At 43.8% G+C, this 22,911-nt stretch overlaps 2 protein-coding genes across 6 annotated transcripts in view; one reads left to right on the forward strand and one right to left on the reverse strand.

Moving 5' to 3' along the window:
* LOC308327786 (long-chain fatty acid transport protein 2-like) overlaps positions 1 to 22,911 on the forward strand; it is a 512,892-nt gene that overhangs the window by 382,949 nt on the left and 107,032 nt on the right. The gene's annotated exons all lie outside the window — the stretch shown is intronic.
* Positions 1 to 22,911, reverse strand: part of ltbp1 (latent transforming growth factor beta binding protein 1) — a 150,677-nt gene that overhangs the window by 124,586 nt on the left and 3,180 nt on the right. For all 5 annotated transcript variants that reach the window (XM_080782388.1, XM_080782387.1, XM_080782389.1 and 2 more), the window contains exon 3: positions 14,153 to 14,525. In XM_080782388.1, coding sequence (XP_080638514.1) covers positions 14,153 to 14,525 — 373 coding nt within the window. The remainder of the gene's footprint in view (positions 1 to 14,152; positions 14,526 to 22,911) is intronic.

Consider the following 22,911-nt stretch of genomic DNA (forward strand, 5'->3'; position numbering starts at 1 on the left):
AGACCACAATAAAGGGACTGCAGCATCGCTCAGGAGCTGCAGACACGCTAGGGAAATGGTTAAGCGTTGTCAAAATTAAAAGAGATGTGGGGGTGGGGGGCTTAACATGTTCGACAACCACGTCTTTGACCAACTCGCCTTAACCAATGTTTAGAATTTAAAACATTTAGGGTGGTTCTGTTCTGTTCATGTTGCACTTCCTCAAGCTTGAATCCATTTGAATTTTACTTGAAGAGTGTGGCAAAAAATAGACAGCAAATCTATTTGTGCTTCTGATCCCTGAAGGCGATGGCTCACGATAAAAATAACACATAATCTGAATCTATCTATACTGCTCACTGTTTGCCCAGCTGTTAGCTCTGGGAACCACCAGGCAATCTTCCTCCTCTAATATTTAAACTCCAAATGATGGAACAGAGGGGTGTCTCTGCCCAAAGTCTGGCTGAAGGCATATTTCATATTCCTTATCTTCCCAAATAGGCTTCATATAGCGTACTGTAGACTTACATATATTAACAAGAGACAAAATGAAAATGCCCACATTCACTCGGGGTGCATGGACTGTGTTCTGATCATGCAGTATGACTTTATTAGTGATAAGCGGCTTATCTCTGCTTGGTTCCAGGAATGGATAATGTTCCCACAGATAGAAGGGAAGGGGACGGATCCAGGGGATAATCTGCAGTTAACAAGGCCAAAAACTATGAAGGCATCTTTCAAAAATGCACCTATCTTGCAAACCAAATTGAAGGAATTTAAGAAACTAAGATCCGACTAAGAATCCAAACAAGATGTGAGTGAAAACGATCATTTTCATAAGGGGGGAGGGATTTTGGAAGCTCAACACACATCAGCCTCCGATCATGTCAACTATAAAATCCCTTATAAATCTCATAAGTCATTCTCTATCACATCAGTGCAAAACAGCAGCACAATGATTAGCGATGTCTGATCTGCATTTAAGGGCAGCAGGAACAGACTCGGAGAGAGAAAGAGAGACAGGCTTTTGACATCTTTACAGGGCATGGCTGATACATTTCAAAGGCCCGGACGAATGGCCCATATATCCTTTTCCACAAACAATTATTGCCGAAAGAACACCGGGAGAGATTAAAAGGTCTTCCAACAATCCTTCACTGGGAAACTGGAGAAGCGACAATCCATCTTAAGAGCAGCCTCTTTCCGCCTATACAAGGAAGTCTTATGAAAGGCTTAGCGTGAGAAAGAGACAGGCGGAGGGAAGCACACACACACACACACACACACACACACACACTATTGATGTTTATAAGACATTATTCCATTTAATACACATTGGTTATAATGCATTATGACACAGACATTACAGCACTTCACTATGTGCCTTTATAAGTTCTTTAGTTATAATAGTTATAATGTGCTGTTCCACTGAGCATAATAATGCATTATGACCAGCACTTATAATATGTTATAAACGTTGTTATAAGTTGTTATACATGGTTTTAATTTATAAACATGTATAACGAGTGTTATAATGCCTTATAAGCACATTATAATGAATTATAAATGAGCTTATAATGCATTATAAAGGCGACCTTAATATAAAGTGTTACCAAATCTTCTCTTCTGGGTGTCCCTGGCATATATTTTCAAATGGGGGGGGGTCATTTTGGGGGTCCTAGACATGAACAAGTGTAGTATAGTATAGTATAGTAGTGTAGTATTGCTGTATAGTATGACCATGAATGAGCTCAGGCAACCCTCTGGGTATAAATAAAGATTGTATTAGAAATAAGACATTGCAGGGAAAGCTGGCCTTTATGCTAAACCAGTCTTCTCTCCGGTTTTATATACCGGTATGCCCACATACTACTGGTGATAGACTGTGGTTTTATATAGCGGTATGCCCACATACTACTGGTGATAGACTGTGCATCATATACGATCTTGCGTTTTTAATTACCACTTCTTCTTCTACTATGTATCTGTCTTGAAGTTTGATGGGGGGCATACATGTACACAGATGTATAGTTTCCCAGTCTTAATTGTACCGTTTTGATTGACAGTCCATATATTAGGGTCTGAGTCACCTAAAAGAGGCCATGGGAGAGAGCGGGGAGAGAGAGAGAGAGAGAGAGAGAGAGAGAGAGAGAGAGAGAGAGGAGAATCATGGTCCAGCCATATGATGGGGCCTCTTGCACAGTATAAATAAACAGAATGTGATAGCCTTGTAAATAGCTCTGCTTTCCACCACACCGTCTTAAATAGCCATTCTGTTTTTGTTATGGGAGTCTGCGAGAGCTATGTATGCTTAAGTCTACTGTATGCCCTAATGCGCACACCGGAAGGCATCTGTCATTTTAGATTTGAACCACTTTAAATGATTTTATACTTGGCTAAATTTGGATTTTTCAAAAATACATATCTACTGATGATGCTGTGCATCCCATGTTTATTATAATGCATTATAATAAGCATACGTATTAGGGATGTGCCGATGAGACATTTTGGGTGATATTGATATCCGATATAATGAATTGCTGGCCGATAACCGATATTACCGATATGATCTCATTCTGTATTGAATGTTTTTAATAATTTTGTCCATTCTGAAAAATACATGTAACAGGGTATCTGCACTGCACTACTGGTTTAGGCAAGTCAGATTTAACTTAAATACCTTTATATTTAATATTGTGAGCTTAATTGTTCAAGCTGTTATTGGGCTTGTTTAACTGTAAAGACCGACCGATTAATCGGATCGATTCATTAATTGGTCTGATTGATTAATCGAACCGATGCCGATTAATCTAAAAACAACTAAAATCATTCCGATACCGATGTGTTAATCTCGCATCACTAATACGTATAATGCATTACAATCTGTTCATAACACTATACAATTACAGTTACAAGAACTCAGAAGTACTCATAATGCATTGTAAAAGATAATCATGACACGTGCTGTGCACGGCACGCACACGTAATGTGTGTGTGTGTGTGTGTCACTCATTAGCAAATCACTCATTAGCCTTCCACTCGCAGAAGTGAGGTGAACATATCTTTACTATATCCTCCTCTGGTGACCAGCCTAGTCCTGACCTCTGACCTCAGGTCAGAGGTCAGGACTAGGCTGGTTCTGCTGACTCAGCTGAACACCTGCAGACTCATGGCAGACACTCTCTCTCACCCTCCAACCAGTTCCTTCTCAGCCTCTCCTTCTATCTCTGTCTCCATCTCTCACTCACTCACTCACTCACCAGTTTTTTTTAACCCTGCCGATTCCCAATTGTCAGGTTCCTGTCACTGCTAACCCCTATAGCCAAATGGGAACATGTACGGTAGATAAGCACACATCTCCTCCGATACACATGAATCTTTTTTATACTCCGACTGTAAGCAGCATTCACCGGGAGCTAGTAATGTAACTGTAAGCAGCATTCACCGGGAGCTAATAATGCACGCGGAAGAACGTCCAACCTGGTTCTTCTCCTTGCTGTACAAGCGACCGACCTGTAGGAGTCGCCACAGTTCAGGAACAGATCGGCCTTCGCTGAATATGTCCCACACTTGATGGTATATACTCGTAGCGCCTGTCCAAGCCGAATGTACAGTATACCGTATCAGACGTTTACACCTCTGAACTTCACCACTGTACACTGAATGTACAGTATACCGTATCAGACGTTTACACCTCTGAACTTCACCACTGTACACTGAATGTACAGTATACCGTATCAGACGTTTACACCTCTGAACTTCACCACTGTACACTGAATGTACAGTATACCGTATCAGACGTTTACACCTCTGAACTTCACCACTGTACACTGAATGTACAGTATACCGTATCAGACGTTTACACCTCTGAACTTCACCACTGTACACTGAATGTACAGTTGTACAGTATACCGCATCAGACGTTTACACCTCTGAACTTCACCACTGTACACTGAATATACAGTATACCGTATCAGACGTTTACACCTCTGAACTTCACCACTGTACACTGAATGTACAGTATACCGTATCAGACGTTTACACCTCTGAACTTCACCACTGAATGTACAGTATACCACATCAGACGTTTACACCTCTGAACTTCACCACTGAATGTACAGTATACCGTATCAGACGTTTACACCTCTGAACTTCACCACTGAATGTACAGTATACCGTATCAGACGACGTTTACACCTCTGAACTTCACCACTGTACACTGAATATACAGTATACCGTATCAGACGTTTACACCTCTGAACTTCACCACTGAATGTACAGTATACCACATCAGACGTTTACACCTCTGAACTTCACCACTGAATGTACAGTATACCACATCAGACGTCTACACCTCTGAACTTCACCACTGAATGTACAGTATACCGTATCAGACGTTTACACCTCTGAACTTCACCACTGAATGTACAGTATACCACATCAGACGTTTACACCTCTGAACTTCACCACTGAATGTACAGTATACCACATCAGACGTTTACACCTCTGAACTTCACCACTGAATGTACAGTATACCACATCAGACGTTTACACCTCTGAACTTCACCACTGAATGTACAGTATACCGTATCAGACGTTTACACCTCTGAACTTCACCACTGAATGTACAGTATACCACATCAGACGTCTACACCTCTGAACTTCACCACTGAATGTACAGTATACCGTATCAGACGTTTACACCTCTGAACTTCACCACTGAATGTACAGTATACCACATCAGACGTCTACACCTCTGAACTTCACCACTGAATGTACAGTATACCACATCAGACGTTTACACCTCTGAACTTCACCACTGAATGTACAGTATACCACATCAGACGTTTACACCTCTGAACTTCACCACTGAATGTACAGTATACCACATCAGACGTTTACACCTCTGAACTTCACCACTGAATGTACAGTATACCGTATCAGACGTTTACACCTCTGAACTTCACCACTGAATGTACAGTATACCACATCAGACGTTTACACCTCTGAACTTCACCACTGTACACTGAATGTACAGTATACCGTATCAGACGTTTACACCTCTGAACTTCACCACTGAATGTACAGTATACCGTATCAGACGTTTACACCTCTGAACTTCACCACTGAATGTACAGTATACCACATCAGACGTTTACACCTCTGAACTTCACCACTGTACACTGAATGTACAGTATACCACATCAGACGTTTACACCTCTGAACTTCACCACTGCGCCACCTGGACTCCCTCTCTCTTGAAGTTCAATGCCGCTATTGATTGTTGCATGATCCACTTTGATCATCGGTTGCGTGGAATGGGAGGTGTGTGTGTGTGTGTGTGTGTGTGTGTGTGTGTGTGTGTGAGAGAACGCAGGTGTACTATGTGTGTAAACCCTATATGCTTCATTAACCGGGGTCCCCCAGGGGTCTATCCTTGTCCCACTAATTCTTTCCCCACGGACCAAATCGCTTTGCAGAAAACAGCTGCTCTAAAAGCCCACAACGTATCGGAGTCGTAACTGGTGTTTTCACCAAATGTTCGCATATTTTCACTGAACATTCGTCAATTATGCCCATAATAGGGACACAATAGGGAGGGAGAGCGAGAGAGAGAGATGCTTAGAGTGCACTCAGAGAGCGTTTTGGCAGTGACTAGACTTCAGTGTTGTGGAGATAGAGAGCAGCTGGTCTGCTGTTTACAGGAGTGTCTCTGGAGTGGAGAAGATATTATGGGCCATGTGAGAATAGGTGGCAATTACCACCGACACTGTATATCTGTCTAAGCTGCTCTGCTGCGTCGGATCAGGGCCTGCACGTCTCTGCCTCTTTGTATTACATGGAAGTCTCATCACCCCTTATCTCTTGGACTTCATCTACTACTGTAAGCCGGCTATGGGTTGCAGGTTTGGGCTTCAAAGGGTCTTTTGTTCAGAGCCTACACAAGACCAATATAGGTACTACGCTTTCAAGTGCACAGCTCTATTAAAGAGGGGAGGGGGAGGGGGACTATTGTCATGCAGTGTGTACTAGGGGCAGGTCAGGTGGAGGTCAAGCTTTGTTCCGCTAGCAAGAAGTGAACAGCATAAACAATGACACGGGATTGCTGCTAAGGGTCAGTCACTTCTGAAGGTTTCTCACGGTAAAAAAAAAAGAAAAAAAAGTAGAATCCGCGTGTCGGGATTTAGCGGGTGCTCTACTAAGGGATTTCACTACCGGCGGCGGGCACAAATATTGTTGTGGCATCAAATAAATACAATCACTACTGCAGAAGCTTAGCTCTAAATAAGCCAGCGTTGAACAGCTAATCTGAGCAGAAAGAGAGCCAAACAAAGACTGAGAGAGAAAGAGAGAGAGACAGAAACAGAGAGAGAGAAATAGTCAGGGCAAGAGAGAAGTTATAAACATAAGCTCTTATTCCAGTCTCAACAAAAAAATCTGGCAAGACCAGGTGTGCTGGCAGAGGGTCTGCAATTAAATACAAGAAAAAAAAGAAAGAGAAAGAGAGAGAGGGGGAGAGAGAGAGAGAGAGAGAGAGAGAGAGAGAGAAATGTTAAGGGGAAAAAAAGAAACAGGAAAAGATTTTTCACAGCATCCAAGGAATGACTACAAGAGTCTTCTAGTCTGCAGTGTTGGGGACAAGATCTCACTTATTTCTACACAAACGCATCTGTAGAGGGAAGGGACATCCAAATAGTTAATACTCTTGAATTATCAGCTTTTATTATTCTAAAACCTCAGTGTTCGGTATAATTTCTTCAATTCTCTGGCCACACACTTCACTGCTGGCTTCTGCTCTCTCTCTCTCTCTCTCCCTATCTCTCTCTCTTTCTCTCTCCCCTTCCAAGTCCTCCTCCTGGCTGACACACTGCTCTGGTGTAACGAACCCGCTGAACCTAGCCAGAGCCCTCTTGGATAACAACAATACTACGACGTGAGGCAGACAGACTGTAGCAGAGGAGGAAAAGGGGAGGATATCCCTGTTTGTCAGCACTTTGTTCCGGCTAGTTGGGTCGTTCTGGCGGCTTGATTGAGGCAGTAGACATGTGCACCCCACTTATTCCGAAAAGAGTCTTTGGACTCGAGCGCATATAGTCGGCTGAATTTACAAAGATAATATTATTTGAGCCTGTGCGTCATGAAGAAACAAAATAGGCTGAGAGGATGCGGTAACCGGTCGGATTTTCGGCGTGTGTGAAGAAATTCCTGCGTCTGCTGCGAGCGTTCCACACTTCCACACGCACCCCATAAAAAGAAAAGAAAACAGTCCCCGGACACTGGGCGAGAGCTCCCAACGAGCCTGCCGCGTCTGGCTTGTGCAACACATAGCGTACCACAAGTCAAGAGAGAAGAAGAGGCAACATGGGAGGGAGAGACAGCGTGTCATCTTGTTGCAATCACTCCCCTTTCTGACAGCTATACTGTCACTAATATCCCCAAAGATGGGTGTGTCGCGGCGGTCACCTCATCCCAGCACTCCCTGAACCCCAAGTATCTTGCTCAGGGGACAATGGACAATGATACTAATTAAGGCTCTGTTCCATTTAGTGTACAGTGGTTCGCAAACCTTTTAATTTCAAGAACCCCCATAACTCTGAGAGTGTACAAATGGAACCAAATGGACCAATATATGGGTCCATTTGGTTCCATTTGTACACTCTCAGAGTTACAGACCTGTACATGGCCATTTGGAACCCACTTAAGGACACTGTGAGACCCACTGGTGTAACAGAGTGTTTCCAGTGAGCCAATGTGCACAATAGCAGCACCCTGACTCTGTTTGACCAGAATGGAACAGAGCCTTCATTAGTATCATTGATAACACATGTGAAGAAAGTAAGGAAGGGGCCCAAGTTCTTTCCAAAATGGTGTGTGTGTGCATATAGACTATAGAGCCCATTGACACTTAGACTGAGAGGACATGGCGGCTGGACCGGGCTATCGTTTTGATTCCTAGGAGGCCTCTCTCTACCCACTCAGCTTCAGCTTATGGCTGCCACAAGCGGTTGTGTGTGTATAACATCGAGGAAGAAGGGAAAGTAGAATGGGAGTTCATAATGGCAGATGTGATCGATATTCCAGCGGGTGACTCAAACAGGATATACCAGTGGTTCTCAAGCAGTGGTCCGGGGACCACCAGTGGTCCTTGGAGGGGGTTCCAGGTGTTCCCCAGAACAATTATTGGTTCAGAGTGTAAAATGAAAGCTGAGTAATACATTAGACCAAATTAGCCCTCACGGGTCCATTTGGTCGAATGTATTACTCAGCTTTACTTAATTTTCAAGTCTACAAAAGTAGAGAATGTAGAAGAATTGTTGTTTTGATCATTTGCCTGTTATCTCTATATGGTAACACATCGATATAGCATGGAATTCTGGACAGAATCTTATCCAACGACAATAGAATATTTGGGGTCTGAGAGGATAAATCTCATCAAATGGTGGTCCTTGGTTCAAATGCTGAATAAATAATGGCACTTGATACGAAAACGGTTGAAAACCACTGCGTTATACGGTATGCTTCAGGACCCGGCAGTGGGTAACAAACAGGGTACTATCTAAGGCCATCCGTTGGGGGGGTTCCCCCCGGAAGAAAACAAAATAGAAGGAGGGGGAGCATAAAAATAGAAAGCGGGGAACCTTCTAAAAGAGTCATTACTCATCGGCGGCGCTCTCCAAAAAAACTGGGGCGCTCATGCTTCACCCGCAGGACCCACAGTGCTTGACATGTTTCCCCTGGCTCTCTCCAAGAGTCAGGACACTGCACAAACCACAGGGGTGCAAGTTTAGACAGACAACTATGCAGTTGGCCCCCGCGGCAGCACAGACAGTAGAACCAGATACCACTGGGCTGACCGTAAAAGACTACCATTAGTCAAGCAAGGTCATTCTGTTAGAGCTTAATGACCTTAACAGTTTACAGTGCGGGTGTCACTGAATATCCTCAAACCTTGGCGCTGTGGACACGGGCCAGGGCCAAGGAGGAGGCAGACAGTCGGGCCTTGCGTTTACTTGGTGAAGCCGGTGGCTTTAGGAACAAAGGAACCTATAGAGGCAATCAATCCGTTTGCCTCATTTCATTTCTTCTTCCTTCCCTTTCTTGGCATAACTGAAGTAAAAACAAGCGTGGCACATGAATTCCCCTCCAGCGGCGTGGCACAGACAGGTTTCTCTTTGCCCCTCAGGAAAGTAGCTTAATTGCAATATATAGGCAAATATATATTTTTGTTTGCATGCAAGTAGTATGTTTAACGTCTAATGTTTAATGTCTAATTGTGCTTTTTAACATAGTTTACATACTTTAGTTGGAATCCACTTCCACCTCAAACCAAAACATGCAAGAAATAAATGCTACTGAAATTCGAGATGTGCTTGGTTTTAAATACCTCAGAGCTGATGAGCCAGCTTTCATTTGTACACATTGCGCTTCAACCAACTTCACTACATCGTATCAAGTCACTGTATTTGTGCACGGCAATTTCCATAGTTTGTGTTTTATATACATTTATTCAAGCTCACACTCGAGAGTTTCATAAACCATTTCATACAAAACTGACTCCATTTGTCTAATCTTGTGAAGAACCATTATAGGGTTTCTCAGAGGTCAGCCAATGAGGCCCATTCTTCACAGTGAACCTTCCCTGGCACAAATACAGTGTAAAGTCACATCTCATGCTTATCTTCACAGTGAGCCTTCCCTGGCACAATATACAGTATAAAGACACATTTCACGCTTATCTTTTTGTCCCGGAGGGGACGAGCCTTATTTGCTCCGAACGGTACCGTGCTTTTTACCCATCGATTTGTTTCCCTTGCGGTGACAGTTCGAAAGGTTACCAGAACCAGAAGCTCACTGTCGTAAAGCTCCCCAACGTTCTGCTGCACCGTTTGACCTGAGCAGCTGAACCATTGTGGCAGCCATTACTGTAACATTAACCTGTCTCCTATGATTTATGGGTCGAACTGGAATGATGGGGAGGGACTCTTTGTCACAGTTTAGCCCTAAAACCACACATGAATTGCGAGGAACTGGCATTATGTCCATGCTGCTTGTGGGAGCAGTGCCAGTGATATCTCTGTAATCGCTCATCCCTACGCTGACACAGACAAAATGCTTCCGTGAGAGTCATTAGTCTTCATGCAGCCGTTCGCTGAAATTTGTAGGATAGTGGAATTCCAGGGCAGGTCTATAAAGATGCATTGTGCAGTCTTTTTTGGTAGTCACCTGGTCTGATAATAAACTATATTCATTGTATGAAAGCTTCAAAATTGACGTATGTGCACATGCCCACTGTTTGAATCTAAAGCTCCTCCTGGGACTTTTTGGCCAGAGAATTCCGCAGAACGCAATGGATTTAGGATAAACTGTTGCCAGATCTCATTCCTCCCAAGACCCAGATTATCTAATGCAAGTACAGTAGTTGCTAGGTTTGTCTCACTTTCGCTGCCTCTCCATTAAGACTGCACAATATATCGTTATCATACCTGTCACTCCCAAAGGACTAAGAACGAGTAAGGTATTCTTTTCTCACTGGTGCTGCTGCATAACCGAAGGGAATGAAAGAGTTCTTTGCCCTCTGAAGTGCCCATAACACAGCGATGCACTGAAATACAATTAATTACATGAATAAGACATTTAAATCACACAATATGTCAATATGTCTTGATGTAAAGGTTACAACTAAACACACACCTGTTGTTCAGCGACACACTAAGCAACAACGATTGTGTACCATTGCAGACTCGCACCATATATATAAGCAATAGGCATAGCACCAGAAATGACGGAACTACAACCCAGCAAATATATATTTAGAAAATAATAAACGAATAAATTGCAAATAATTACAACATGACAGCAGTAACAATATCATTATCGAGGTATGAACATGCACGATATCAGTATCGCAAAAAGGCAACGGTATTGCGATATCAAAATTATGATGATATGATGATATCACTTAAAATAATAGAATACGACATTTTAACGGCAATATCGTAAATCGTATCAATATTGTAATATTTGGCAATCTTGTCGTGCAGCCATACTCTCCATCCTACTCCTCCCTTTCCAACGTACCCTGCTGACAGGTGCTGCCCCAGCCGGTTCCATCCCCTGAACACGGCCAACTCTGTTTGTATAGACCAGTGGTTCTCAAAAAACGTTTTCATGTCAATTTATATGTATTTGGCCGTGGACCCTCATCTGAAAATAACGATACTGTATATCGCAGATATAGCAGATCTACAAGCTCGCAGTGTGGCAAGAGCTGACACGCTGTAATGCTCGACCAAACCGGATGCACCACTGTGCATTCGCCACCCAAGCACAGTATTTTCTTTGGAAAAAATAGAAAATTTGGCGAGACGCAAATCAGTCCTGACCTTACAGTGGCAACAACAACAGATTTAAACCAATTAGCCTACCGGTACTCTAAATAAACCAGTAAGACGCGCAAACGCGGGAAGCGAACGCAGCTCATACATATTTGGGTTTTTTTAAGATTTATTTTTAAGTTATTCTTTTTTTAAGTTAAGTTATTTTTAAGTTAAGTTTTTAACTTAGCCATAACCATATAAGGAGTCCCCAAAGCAGCTATACGTCCGCTTTACAAACAACGAGGGCCTTTTTTCTCAATTGGATCCACGAGATCGCACTCCACCCTGCGCGTGAAAAGATGCACTTACTGCGTAGAAAAAAGCTCAAAACACATTGCAACTCTTATCATGGGTGGACGTGTGCGAGATGTGGGGATAGCGCACACTGGTCGCTAATATGCCTATCACATTTCCTGTGCCTCCCAACATGCCTGCTCGCCTCGCATTGAAAATATATTACAAGCAAAGTCAATCGCTTTGCAAGTGTAACGCCCATAACAATACATAATCGTTTGAGTATGTATTTTGTGAAATGTAGGGTGTAAAATGTCTGTTGAGTGTGCTTGTTTGCAGTGCACGCTAACTCTGATTCCGCTGCCATTAAGGATCTCCATATAAATGTGGCTATAGGCTTCAATATTTATCTACTGGAGTTGGACTTTGTACAACTCTAAATGTGCAAAATCAATTCCCCCATCCCTCAAAACGCTCCTCTTCACACTACAGTAGCACTTGTATCTTTACTTGATGCCTATTTTGACAGATGTTACAGTAGTTATGCTATGCAGATGTTGGTTACTTCACATAATTATGCTATGTCTGTAATTTAGACGTGTTTGGATGTCCACAGATGAAGTATGATATTTAGATAGCATGTTTAGACAGAGGCTAGGTTTGATGTTTACCTAGGCTGGTTACTTCGTAGCTCTGTTCTTCTTACCCTGTTGATTGTTGACTAGGTTTCATGCAACTTACTCTGATGTTGCACATTAAAGGGGAATTTCTCCCTAACCCTTTAAAAAAAGTAAAAAAGGTTATAGGACGCTGGTCCTGGAGCTGGTCCTGGAGGGGGTCTAACGCTAGAACTCCTATTCAATCGCGCAATTGGTTTTTGTTCACATCTGTTCTAGATGATGTGACAGCAACACTCCATGCGTTGTTGACACTGCACTCTTCCTGGTCTACGTGAGCTGACGTTAGACCCCCTCCAGAAGCAGCTGAATAGAAGGAGCAGCTCCAGATACCAGCGCCCTATATCTTTATTTATTTTTAAATATATATATATATATATATATTACACATAATTATCAACTTACTTTTGTAAAAAAAGGGTTAGGGTGAAATTCCCCTTTAAGTCGCTCTGGACAAATTAGGTTTCTGCCCAACAGAGACGTTTTGAGGCTGCATGAAAATAGTATACTAAATTTGCAAGCCTGTATCGACTCTTTACAGGTCCTAGTCCCACCACTTGGCTTTTTTATCTATCATAGTCCACTCATATGACTTCACATATATATTGTGGACGCAAAATGCTTGTTACACTGACTGCACCAGTCACCAAGCTGCTAGCTGCATTCCAAATAAAATACTTGATTAATCTCTATGCGGGTGCAATATCAAAATATTATCTGAAAAACCGACATTTGCATAAAGTACATATATATTCTGCTGATCTTTTACATTTTCTGTAGTAGGATAATGAGTAACTTTAAACTTTTCTTCCTCCGTTTGCCTTCCTGTTGCTTGTGCATACGTACTTAATCGATCTGATTAAGGTCTCATTGACCTGGAGATTAGCCTATTTCAATATTTTTTCATCCTATCAGATGGCATGCTCCTCTGCTGCCGTGGGCGATGGTAGAGTAGCTCCGAGAAAGATATAAATCCCCTCTGGAAATTGATAGCAGCTTTCGAGGACACAGATCTGGTAGCAATTACGCTCGCCTGAGCAATGCATGAAGAAAAACCTTTCGAGATTTTACGACGAGCATACGTAGAACATAACCCATAAACTTATTCATTAGCGTTTAAAATATCATTCATCGATATCGGAGTCGCCCTTGCCCTGTTGCCAACATTTCATGGACACTGCAAGGTAATTTTCGGACGTTTCCATCAACGCGTTGCCCCACATTCAGTTGAAAAACAGAGATTTATTTCAGGTCTGCATTCCCTCCGATTAGACTTGACAAGTGAGGGGTTTTTTTTTTTTACCATGTCTGATGCGATTGCACATTTTCCAGCCGTCTACTGTAGTGACAGGGAAAACAAACCAACAGCTAACCGCAGCAGGAGTTAGTGGCGTTTCAACTGCATTTTATTAAAATGCTGAGAGAAAGTCCACCTATCAACACTGATGGATGGTGATAATGAGAGTGTAAAGGCTAGATACAGTAAATGCATAGCAACACAGTGGGGTAGCGCCGTTTAAAAAAAACGCCCCTGCCGAAAACACCTCCATATTCACTGTGCTCTAATGTCATGTGGATTTCACTTGAGGTTGGGGTGGGGGAAGGGGGGGGGGGGGGGGCAAACAGAATGCCTGTATGATTATCCACAGATGAGCCCTCAGACCAGCCCGGCTGGTGTTTGAAAGAAAATAACACGGTGACGCCTCTCCCAATAAACTGTAAGAAGGTGTGAAGCAAAACCACATTGGTGGGGATTGGGGAATGACACTTTTTTTAAACTCGATTTTCCAAACCCTCTCAAACCATAATATACAATGCAAGACATGGATGTCACTGGGATTCTCTGTGGCGGGTGGGTGTGTAATGCTTGGCGATGATACTCACTGCTGCTGGATGTACTGAGGCCGGACCATCGTGGGGGGTTGCTTGACGGTCAGTCTCATCTGCGCCATGTTGCTGACCGGAACAGGGGCAGGGGCGTAACCCTGTGGCAGAACCTGCTGGGGTATCGGCCGCTGGGGTATCACGTTATGTCCGTTGGTGTGGCCGTTGGTGTGGCCATTGGTGTGGCCATTGGTGTGTCCGTTTGTGTGACCGTTGGTGTGTCCGTTGGTGTGTCCGTTCCCTGGCAGCGCTGGAAAGGGGGAGGTGGGCACTGTCTTCTGTTCGCATACCTTGCCCTTGGAACCAGGCTTGCAGATACAGAGATGGGGCCTGAGGCACATTCCTCCATTCTGGCAGTGGGGTATGCAGTTGGCTGCAGCACAAGGAGTAGAAGAGACAGTGAGTGAAAGAGATAGTGATGCGGACAGAACACGCACTCACACAGAAACACACAGAAACAGATGCACACATATGGACAAATTTTACTAAACACAAGCTGTTTACGTGTGTAGATACACACGTGGTCCTCCATATACCCACAGACACACAAATACATGCACAAAGTTCCCATGCTGAATTACATAAGTATGATGTCATCTCAGGGGTCCCTCTGGTTCCTTCTCAGGGAAAACTGGCTATAGGCAAAAACCTACAGAACATTCTTGCCAAAATCAATATTGTCTGTGAAACGTCAATAGACACATTCATGCAAGCTTAGCTTATCCATCCCACACACAGCAATGCTCAGAGTTTAAGAGTTCCCTCGTTCAGGGTCCTGCAATCAATTAAGTCCTCTGGACTCTTTGATGGCCATCATTACGTGTACAGTGCGTGTGCGTGTGTGTGTGTTCATGTGCATGTGTTGTACTGTATGTGAGTGTGTTTCCTGAAGTTGTGCAGGAGGCTGGTAGTTAGACTGTAATTACAGTTAAGCTCCATCCTCACAAGGGAGAAGATAACGGCTGCCATTGTTCAATGACAAAGTGTGCCATGTGGCCCAGAGACATAAAATGTCATAGTTAAAGTCATACAGTGTAACATTCATTTTAGTAGTCCCTTAGCTTGTAGCAAGACCCCTGTTCCTTGTCGATATGAAAAGGACCGCTAAAAAATGAATGCTGTAGGGTTCGAGCGCCGCGATAACACATAAATAAGTACAACTTCATTTTTGCGCGAGTGTAATAATCGCAAATAATAATCATTTTTAATAGTGTTTAGGGATGTTTTCACAAACACATTTAATCTATGTGGAATGGTTATTGTGTAAGTCTTTGCACCTACCAAATGGCGTGCCACATGTGTACAGTGTGTGTGTGTGTGTGTGTGTTAGGCTAGCGGAAATGGTTTAGTAAAAGAGGCCTGTCCCTCCCTGAATCCTCAAGGGTCCCTGAGGGCGTGTCCCTCCTCTGTGCCTCACTCAACTTGTTAAGCCTAATTAGTGGCTTTTGGATTTGTGAAAGTGATTAATGAAAGAGCAACCAAAAGGCATGTCAGGCGTCTGTCACAGCACTGGAGACGATGAAGAAGAAAAGAATGTTTTGCTCTGTGTGTCAAAGCTTGTCACTGCTCAAAGCATGGGGTCTTACCGTCCTAATGAGCACATGCAGGGTAGCGAGCACCCCCCTCCCCTCCCCTGCCTCTTACATATGGCCAACACTGAGGCACCCCCCTCCCCTGAGGCACCCCCCTCCCCTCCCCTGCCTCTTACATACATATGGCCATCACTGAGGCACCCCCCTCCCCTCCCCTGCCTCTTACATATGGCCAACACTGAGGCACCCCCCTCCCCTCCCCTGCCTCTTACATACATATGGCCATCACTGAGGCACCCCCCTCCCCTCCCCTGCCTCTTACATATGGCCAACACTGAGGCACCCCCCTCCCCTCCCCTGCCTCTTACATACATATGGCCATCACTGAGGCACCCCCCTCCCCTCCCCCGCCTCTTACATACATATGGCCATCACTGAGGCACCCCCCTCCCCTCCCCCGCCTCTTACATACATATTGCCATCACTGAGGCACCCCCCTCCCCTCCCCTGCCTCTTACACATGGCCATCACTGAGGCACCCCCCTCCCCTCCCGTGCCTCTTACATACATATGGCCATCACTGAGGCACCCCCCTCCCCTCCCGTGCCTCTTACATACATATGGCCATCACTGAGGCACCCCCCTCCCCTGCCTCTTACATACATATGGCCATCACTGAGGCACCCGCCTCCCCTCCCCTGCCTCTTACATATGGCCATCACTGAGGGGCAATTACTTCAAAAGATTACATCACTCCTGTCTTTTTTTCCTTTGACGCGGTCTTATGTTTAGGTTTCGAAATATAACCACGCTACACTTTTCCACTCGCGGGCCGCGGCACAGCCTTTTATTTTTTTTGCTTTCTTTTCCGACTAGCGTAAATAGTTTTCATTATACAATCCCCTCACTGCACCCGACTAGAACTGAGGCTGCCATGTGGTTTTTGTGAATAGCTCCACCTCTTCCACTCGCTACACAAGAGCGCTGTTCTTTGACAAGGGTGACGAAATAACTGATGCCGATTTACTATTTAACAGGCGACAGGAAATAAATCACTTAAAGTGACATCCTCTCTCTCTGATGAAAGTACACTGTGGCTGCTGATCACAGAGGTTTACTATGAGTTTGCAAGAGTTCCAAATACCTGCATGCGCATGTATGCGTGTGTGTGTGTGTGTGGGGAGGGGGTGTATGCATCATACATATGTTTGTGTGCTTGCATTCATGTGGTAGCAGGCTACGGTGAGAAACATAAACTGAGAGGCATGTATGCATATAATGACTTTCTTTATGTCACTGCCTTGATGCCAGATCTGTGAAACCCAATGTGAATGTAGGGAATTGCACAGACTAAATGGGTACCTGCGAGGCTGCGACAGACAGACTCTTGAGTCTTTAGCCTTGCATATGGCCGAAGCAGATGTTCAATGAATTGAGAAATAGGCGGCTAGGGGAAAGATACGACGATACATATGAATATATGGGATATTACATTCAGCTTTACCTGATCCCCCCCCCTCCCCCTGCCCTGGGGTCCAGATTAGTTGTGTGATAAGGCACCTGTCTGTAGCAATCCCATGGGCCTCTCTGTTCCCCATGGGCAGCAGATGGCCTTATCAATCCACTGGCCTGCGATGACTTTATATAAACCCCAGCAGATTAGATATCCTGTGTGTTCACAATACTATACTGGAAGCGCTTTGTTCTCCGGCTGCGACGTGAATAGACTGGACTGATGGTCAGTGCTGATCGTTTATGCAGTAGTGACCGTGAACTGACCTTTATGGTTTAGAAACACAATTAAGACATGACATAAAGTATGCAACATTTGAAAATCACACCCATGTGAAGTGAGGGGCTCTTATCATCATACATCATCTCATGCCGGCCATCACAATTTGTGTCCTCACTTTTGTCATCAATGTTTGTGTTACACAATGTTTGTGTTTACACTTCACGAACACAAAAAAATTGTCATTCATTGTCAATGGCATTTAATGTTTGTGTAGGACAAAGCTTGTGTTTGCACATACACCAAAAGCTGGACATAGTAGGGGCTAGCGCCCCTCAAAATTTATATCGCATGTTTGTCTTAATAAAATGGGACAGAGGATCAAATGGCTAGGGTGGACTAGTGTATATTAAAATTTGCTGAAGGTAGGACTGGCGGTTGGGCAAACCTCTGACGTCACTCTGACTAAGACCTAACCATAAACAAACCCCATACACCGTAGGCATGTCATCATTACTCAGACATAACCATTAACAAACCTGATGTTATATAGGCACATACAATATGGAGATCTAGAACACACATACAGTATGTGCCACACTGTATGCACATATATGGTGAATCATGTGCATGCGCGGTATATGGGGACGACTGACTTCAAACTTGGCTCGCACATCGGCAAGGAATAGAGGGAAGTACGGTGCCTGCCCAGCGGCCCAAACTCTAGATGTGCCACCGAACCATACAGTATTATTATATACAGTATGTTCCCTCCCGTCAAATTAAGTCTTTTCATGGCAATGTTTGAAGAACATATTTTTCTCCTCTCGCTTTTTTTTTTTTGCAGGATGGCCAAAGAACACCTGGAGACTTGCTGACTCAAGCAGTTTGGGCCTCAATGCCCGGTGGCCAGGCCCATTAGAGCTCATTATTGTGTCCATCAGTAGAGTTCACACAGGAGTGTTCTGTGGTGATTGCAGTTGCTGTACTGTATGTTGAATTGGAAAACACAGTAAACCTTCAGCAAAGCGGCTCAAAGGGCACCGGGAGAGCCTAGTCAATTAAGACATTCTTTAATTATTTACTGATAACGTCTATGCTCATCCCACTTTACATACTGTACCAAAGCCTTTGAATAACTTCTTCAACAGCAGGAGATGCCGTCCAGGTTTTTCTCCAGCTAGAGCTGAACTACTGCAGGTGGTGAGCTAAAGACTCATTTATACTCCATAGTACTCCACATGTACAAATTCAGTCTTTGCCAGCAGGAAAGCTGAATGTACTCTTCCTTGCTATAAATGTATGGTGCTGGGTTCAAATCCGAGCGTCTCTTGTATTTGAGCGTCTGTGGTGCTACAATACCTGTCAGCAATGGGTGTTGAGTGGGAGGAGTAGGAGCTAGTGGTGGGGGCTCTTCACTGGCAGGGGATCTAATGGATAGTAGCAGTGGCAACACGGAAATGTGTGGGGAGGAGGCTTGACAACTAAATTGGTAGAAAGAATTATTAGCAACTCTAAATATAAAGAGAAAGAAAGTTAAAAGGAGGGGAAAAAACCTAATAGGAGAGGAAAGAAGACCAGGATATGAAACCTGAAAGAGATCCTCTGTTTCAGGGACATTTGAGCATGGTAGCAACTGACAGCACAGTTAAGGTCCCTGCATGCTGCTGCGTTTTAGGGTCTGCCGCTTTTTCAAAAATAGCAGATCTATAAGCTCACCGCTCTATGAGCTTGTAGATCTGCTATTTTTCAATAGCTAAATTATAACATAATGTTTAAAACACCAAAAGGGGTTCATGACAGAATTCGTAAAACGTGTGTTATGGGGAACTACTAGATCACATTAGATAGGATTGAATTAACTAGGTTATGAGGATTTTAAAAACATTACAAAATCTGGTGTCACATGAACATTCTGTAATTAATTTTAAAGAATCCTTCCCTTGAGTCATATGAGGAGCATTAACACAAAGGAACTTTTTATTGCACTTCTTTCATCTTCAGTCGGCAAAACTTGGCTATCTTCGTCTCCTGTGAAGTCTTTGGAAGACATGCAGGCTCCAAGAAACCAGAGAAAAGGCAGGAGGGCTGACTATATATGATATACTGTAGTTTCATACTGCTCTGAACAAAAAGCAAGGAGAAACAAAGCAAGACAGAATAGCTTCATGAAAAATGACAGTTCTTGTGTTGTGCAATGAAAAGTGACATGAAATCTTTTCATGTTTTGTTTGGTCTGGTCGAGAGACTTGAGACAGGCTATTTTCTGGGTAAGAGAGGTTCCTCTGTGAGGGGAGAGATGGTCCTAGGCTGTGAAACCCTGCACTTCATGCACATTCCCACATTCTGGCTTTTCCAAAACTCACATGATGATGCTTGATTAAGTCTGGTCACTGGTGATAGTATGTTGATGATCATGATCATTGACGATGAGGTTTGAGCTCCACTCTTCAGCCAAACAAAAATTAACACATTACTGCATGAATATAGAAATCCATACTCAATTAATTCACACACAAGAATCCACCACTCCTGAATGAAGTGTCTGGTGCTGGGAGTATTGTGCAATGCACAGGTCCTGACCTGGTGAGAGCAGGAGTGGACCTGGTGAAGTGTCTGGTGCTGGGAGTCTGGTGCAACGCACAGGTCCTGACCTGGTGAGAGCAGGAGTGGTGAGACATAGGAGGGGCCCGGACAGGAGTCAACCCACAGAGCCTAGTCCTTCCACCTCCCAGTCCCGGCAGAGTAGTTCCAGAGCAACGGATTGTGTGGCCCTGGCCTTTCCCTAATGTGACTGATCTATGGTAGATACTGGGACGTAAGTCGGGAGTTGATCACCCCGGCTGGGTCACCCGAGTGAGGGGTATGATGTTGCGAGACCCGAAACCCCAATGACCTTGGGATCACTGGGTTCATCCATGCAATGTTTTTTCGTTATACAGTAGGGACTCAGTTGAGTGAAGTTCAAACCACTAGCTGAGAGTACTGATTGATTGATGACTAATTGTTAAGCGATGCATCTCCTTCAGCTCCTTTTATCTATAAAAATAGATATACTTATGCGAGGTAGAATTGCCAAGATGTATACTAAGTAGTACTGTGTATACGTTATATAGACTATATGTTGTACTTGTGTGCATATGGGTCAGATCAGTACTATATTTCATTGATCAATTCAGACTAGAATATACTCCTTGTTTACACTTGCAGTGGACATTGGACAAGAAAGAGCGGTATTCTGACCCAGCAATTCAATAATCCACAGACATTTTACTTCAGCCAGGACAATAAGTACCAGGAATGGCTCACCATCGTCTCTATTGAATCATAGTCCATTATGGATAAATGGGAGAGTTTTGTGTATTGCAATCACATGTCTGCAGCTGATGCCAAGGTGATAAGCAAACATGGACAGTGTTCTTCCGAGGCCAAACCAGAATCCAAAGCAGGTTAGTCTGTCTTTCTTCTTCAGTGTAATATATTTATGAAGACAGTCAGGTGCGATAAATAACTGATTGTCAAGCCGAAGCGACTGCCTTGCGAAAATGTATAAAATAGGCTTTGTTTCAGCAAGGCCTGAAAGGAAAATGGCACTTTTGCATGAATGTATGAATATGAATATATGAAGTATGAATATGAAGCATGGTACAGTATGTTGAGGAGGAATGTATTGACTGTCACTCTTCTTTTAAGTTGTGCTTTCTTTTTGAAGTTCTCCAAAGCTATGCTAAAACCTTTACAGGTCCGTGACTTAACACAGAAATTATCCAGGATTAAATATGCTGCTGCTTAACATTTGGCAGGGTGACATTTTCACAGTTTCTAATGCACAAGATTTTAAATGCCTGTCTTGGTGGGAGGTTAGGCTGGCTGTTGGTGACTGACAACCTGAAAGAGCACTTTATGCATGGCTGCTGAACCGGCTACTGTGGCCATGTGTAAAACCCAGCACAAGAACCAATGCGATTCATTTCTATTAGGAACCTTTGTTGTCAATGCTGTGTGGCGAAGAGGTTTGGGGGCTTAAAATCAAACCATGGATTTTACAACCTTATCTGTCCTCTATCACAGGCGAGGAAGGAGCTGATGTTGAAAAACAAACAGAGCTGAATAGGGAAACTCAACAGATATGATACTATATACTATATTATAGTGTGACTTATCGTTCTGTTTTTCCATGTGGCAAAAGAACAAACGCAAAGTGAATGGGAGGGGAAGAGTTGAATATTATTCACATAACTAATTCATCAAACACAGTCGCAAAATCTATCATATTTATGAGGCTTGCCTACAGCAGTCCACTGGTGCAGATTAATAGCAATATGAGGGGAAACGTCTTTGCTCACCACCTCCCTCCAGCTTCACAGCAGGAAATATTCACATGGCTCACAGTGGAAATTTAGACATTAGAAATAATTTAGCAGCACCTATGACCCGAACGCACAACACAGAGAAGGGAGGATGCTTTTAAGAACTCCCTTTCATTTTCTCAGAAAGACCATAAATCTACATGAAGAAAAATAAGCTTTATTCAACACAACGAGTGTATACACAGTATCTCACTCTGACACATTTCACTTTGGATTCCTGTCCTCAGCTCCCACTAATAAGGGTACGGTAAATGGGAGTATGGTATGACTCTAGTCCTGACTTCAAATGAGCCAATCAGTGTTGTGCAGGACTGTCTTCAGTGTATCAATGTAAACCAAAAGCCCTTTCTCCATGCAACAGTTACATGTCTTGCAATACCTTAACCCTCCCACAATGCCATGCACCCTCGCATCGCCGTGCTCTCTCCAACAACAGCCTAGTTAAGGAGCAGTCTGCAAGGGCCACAGAACCTTCATGTACAGGCTATCAACAGCTCCTAATGGCCCGTAGCTGACTAAACACTGAGCCATAAACACAAGGCAAATACAAACACCCAGACAGACACAACATGTTCTTGTGCTTTCACACACCTTATGACATTATGTGAATGCATTAACTCATACACACACACACACACACACACACACACACACACACACACACACACACACACACACACACACACACACACACACACACACACACACACACACACACACACACACACACACACACACACACACACACACACACACACACACACACACACACACACACACACACACACACACACACACACACACACAGGTCCTCCTGCAAGCTGTCCACAAGGTTGACAGAGCCAGCTGCAGTGGGGCCTATTAAACGTGGAAACCTGGGGACCTCCTGTACCTCCCAGGAGCCTGAGCACAAGCAATCTTTCTCCCTGTAGGAGGTCCAGCAGAAAAAAAGGCCTGGAGCTGTGGAGAACCTGTCTGCTCCTTATATAACAAGCAGGTAGTGGTAAAGCCCTCCGGTCGAATAAGAATATGATCTGGCCGGTGTGTCTGGGGCCAAGAGGTATAATCCATTACAAACCTGTTTCTCTTTCTGCCCTAACACACAGACACACAGGTGCTGTGCGC

This window comes from Protomyctophum bolini, assembly GCF_963924005.1.
Source record: "Protomyctophum bolini genome assembly, chromosome: 14".
In the NCBI taxonomy this organism is placed as follows: Eukaryota; Metazoa; Chordata; class Actinopteri; order Myctophiformes; family Myctophidae; genus Protomyctophum; species Protomyctophum bolini.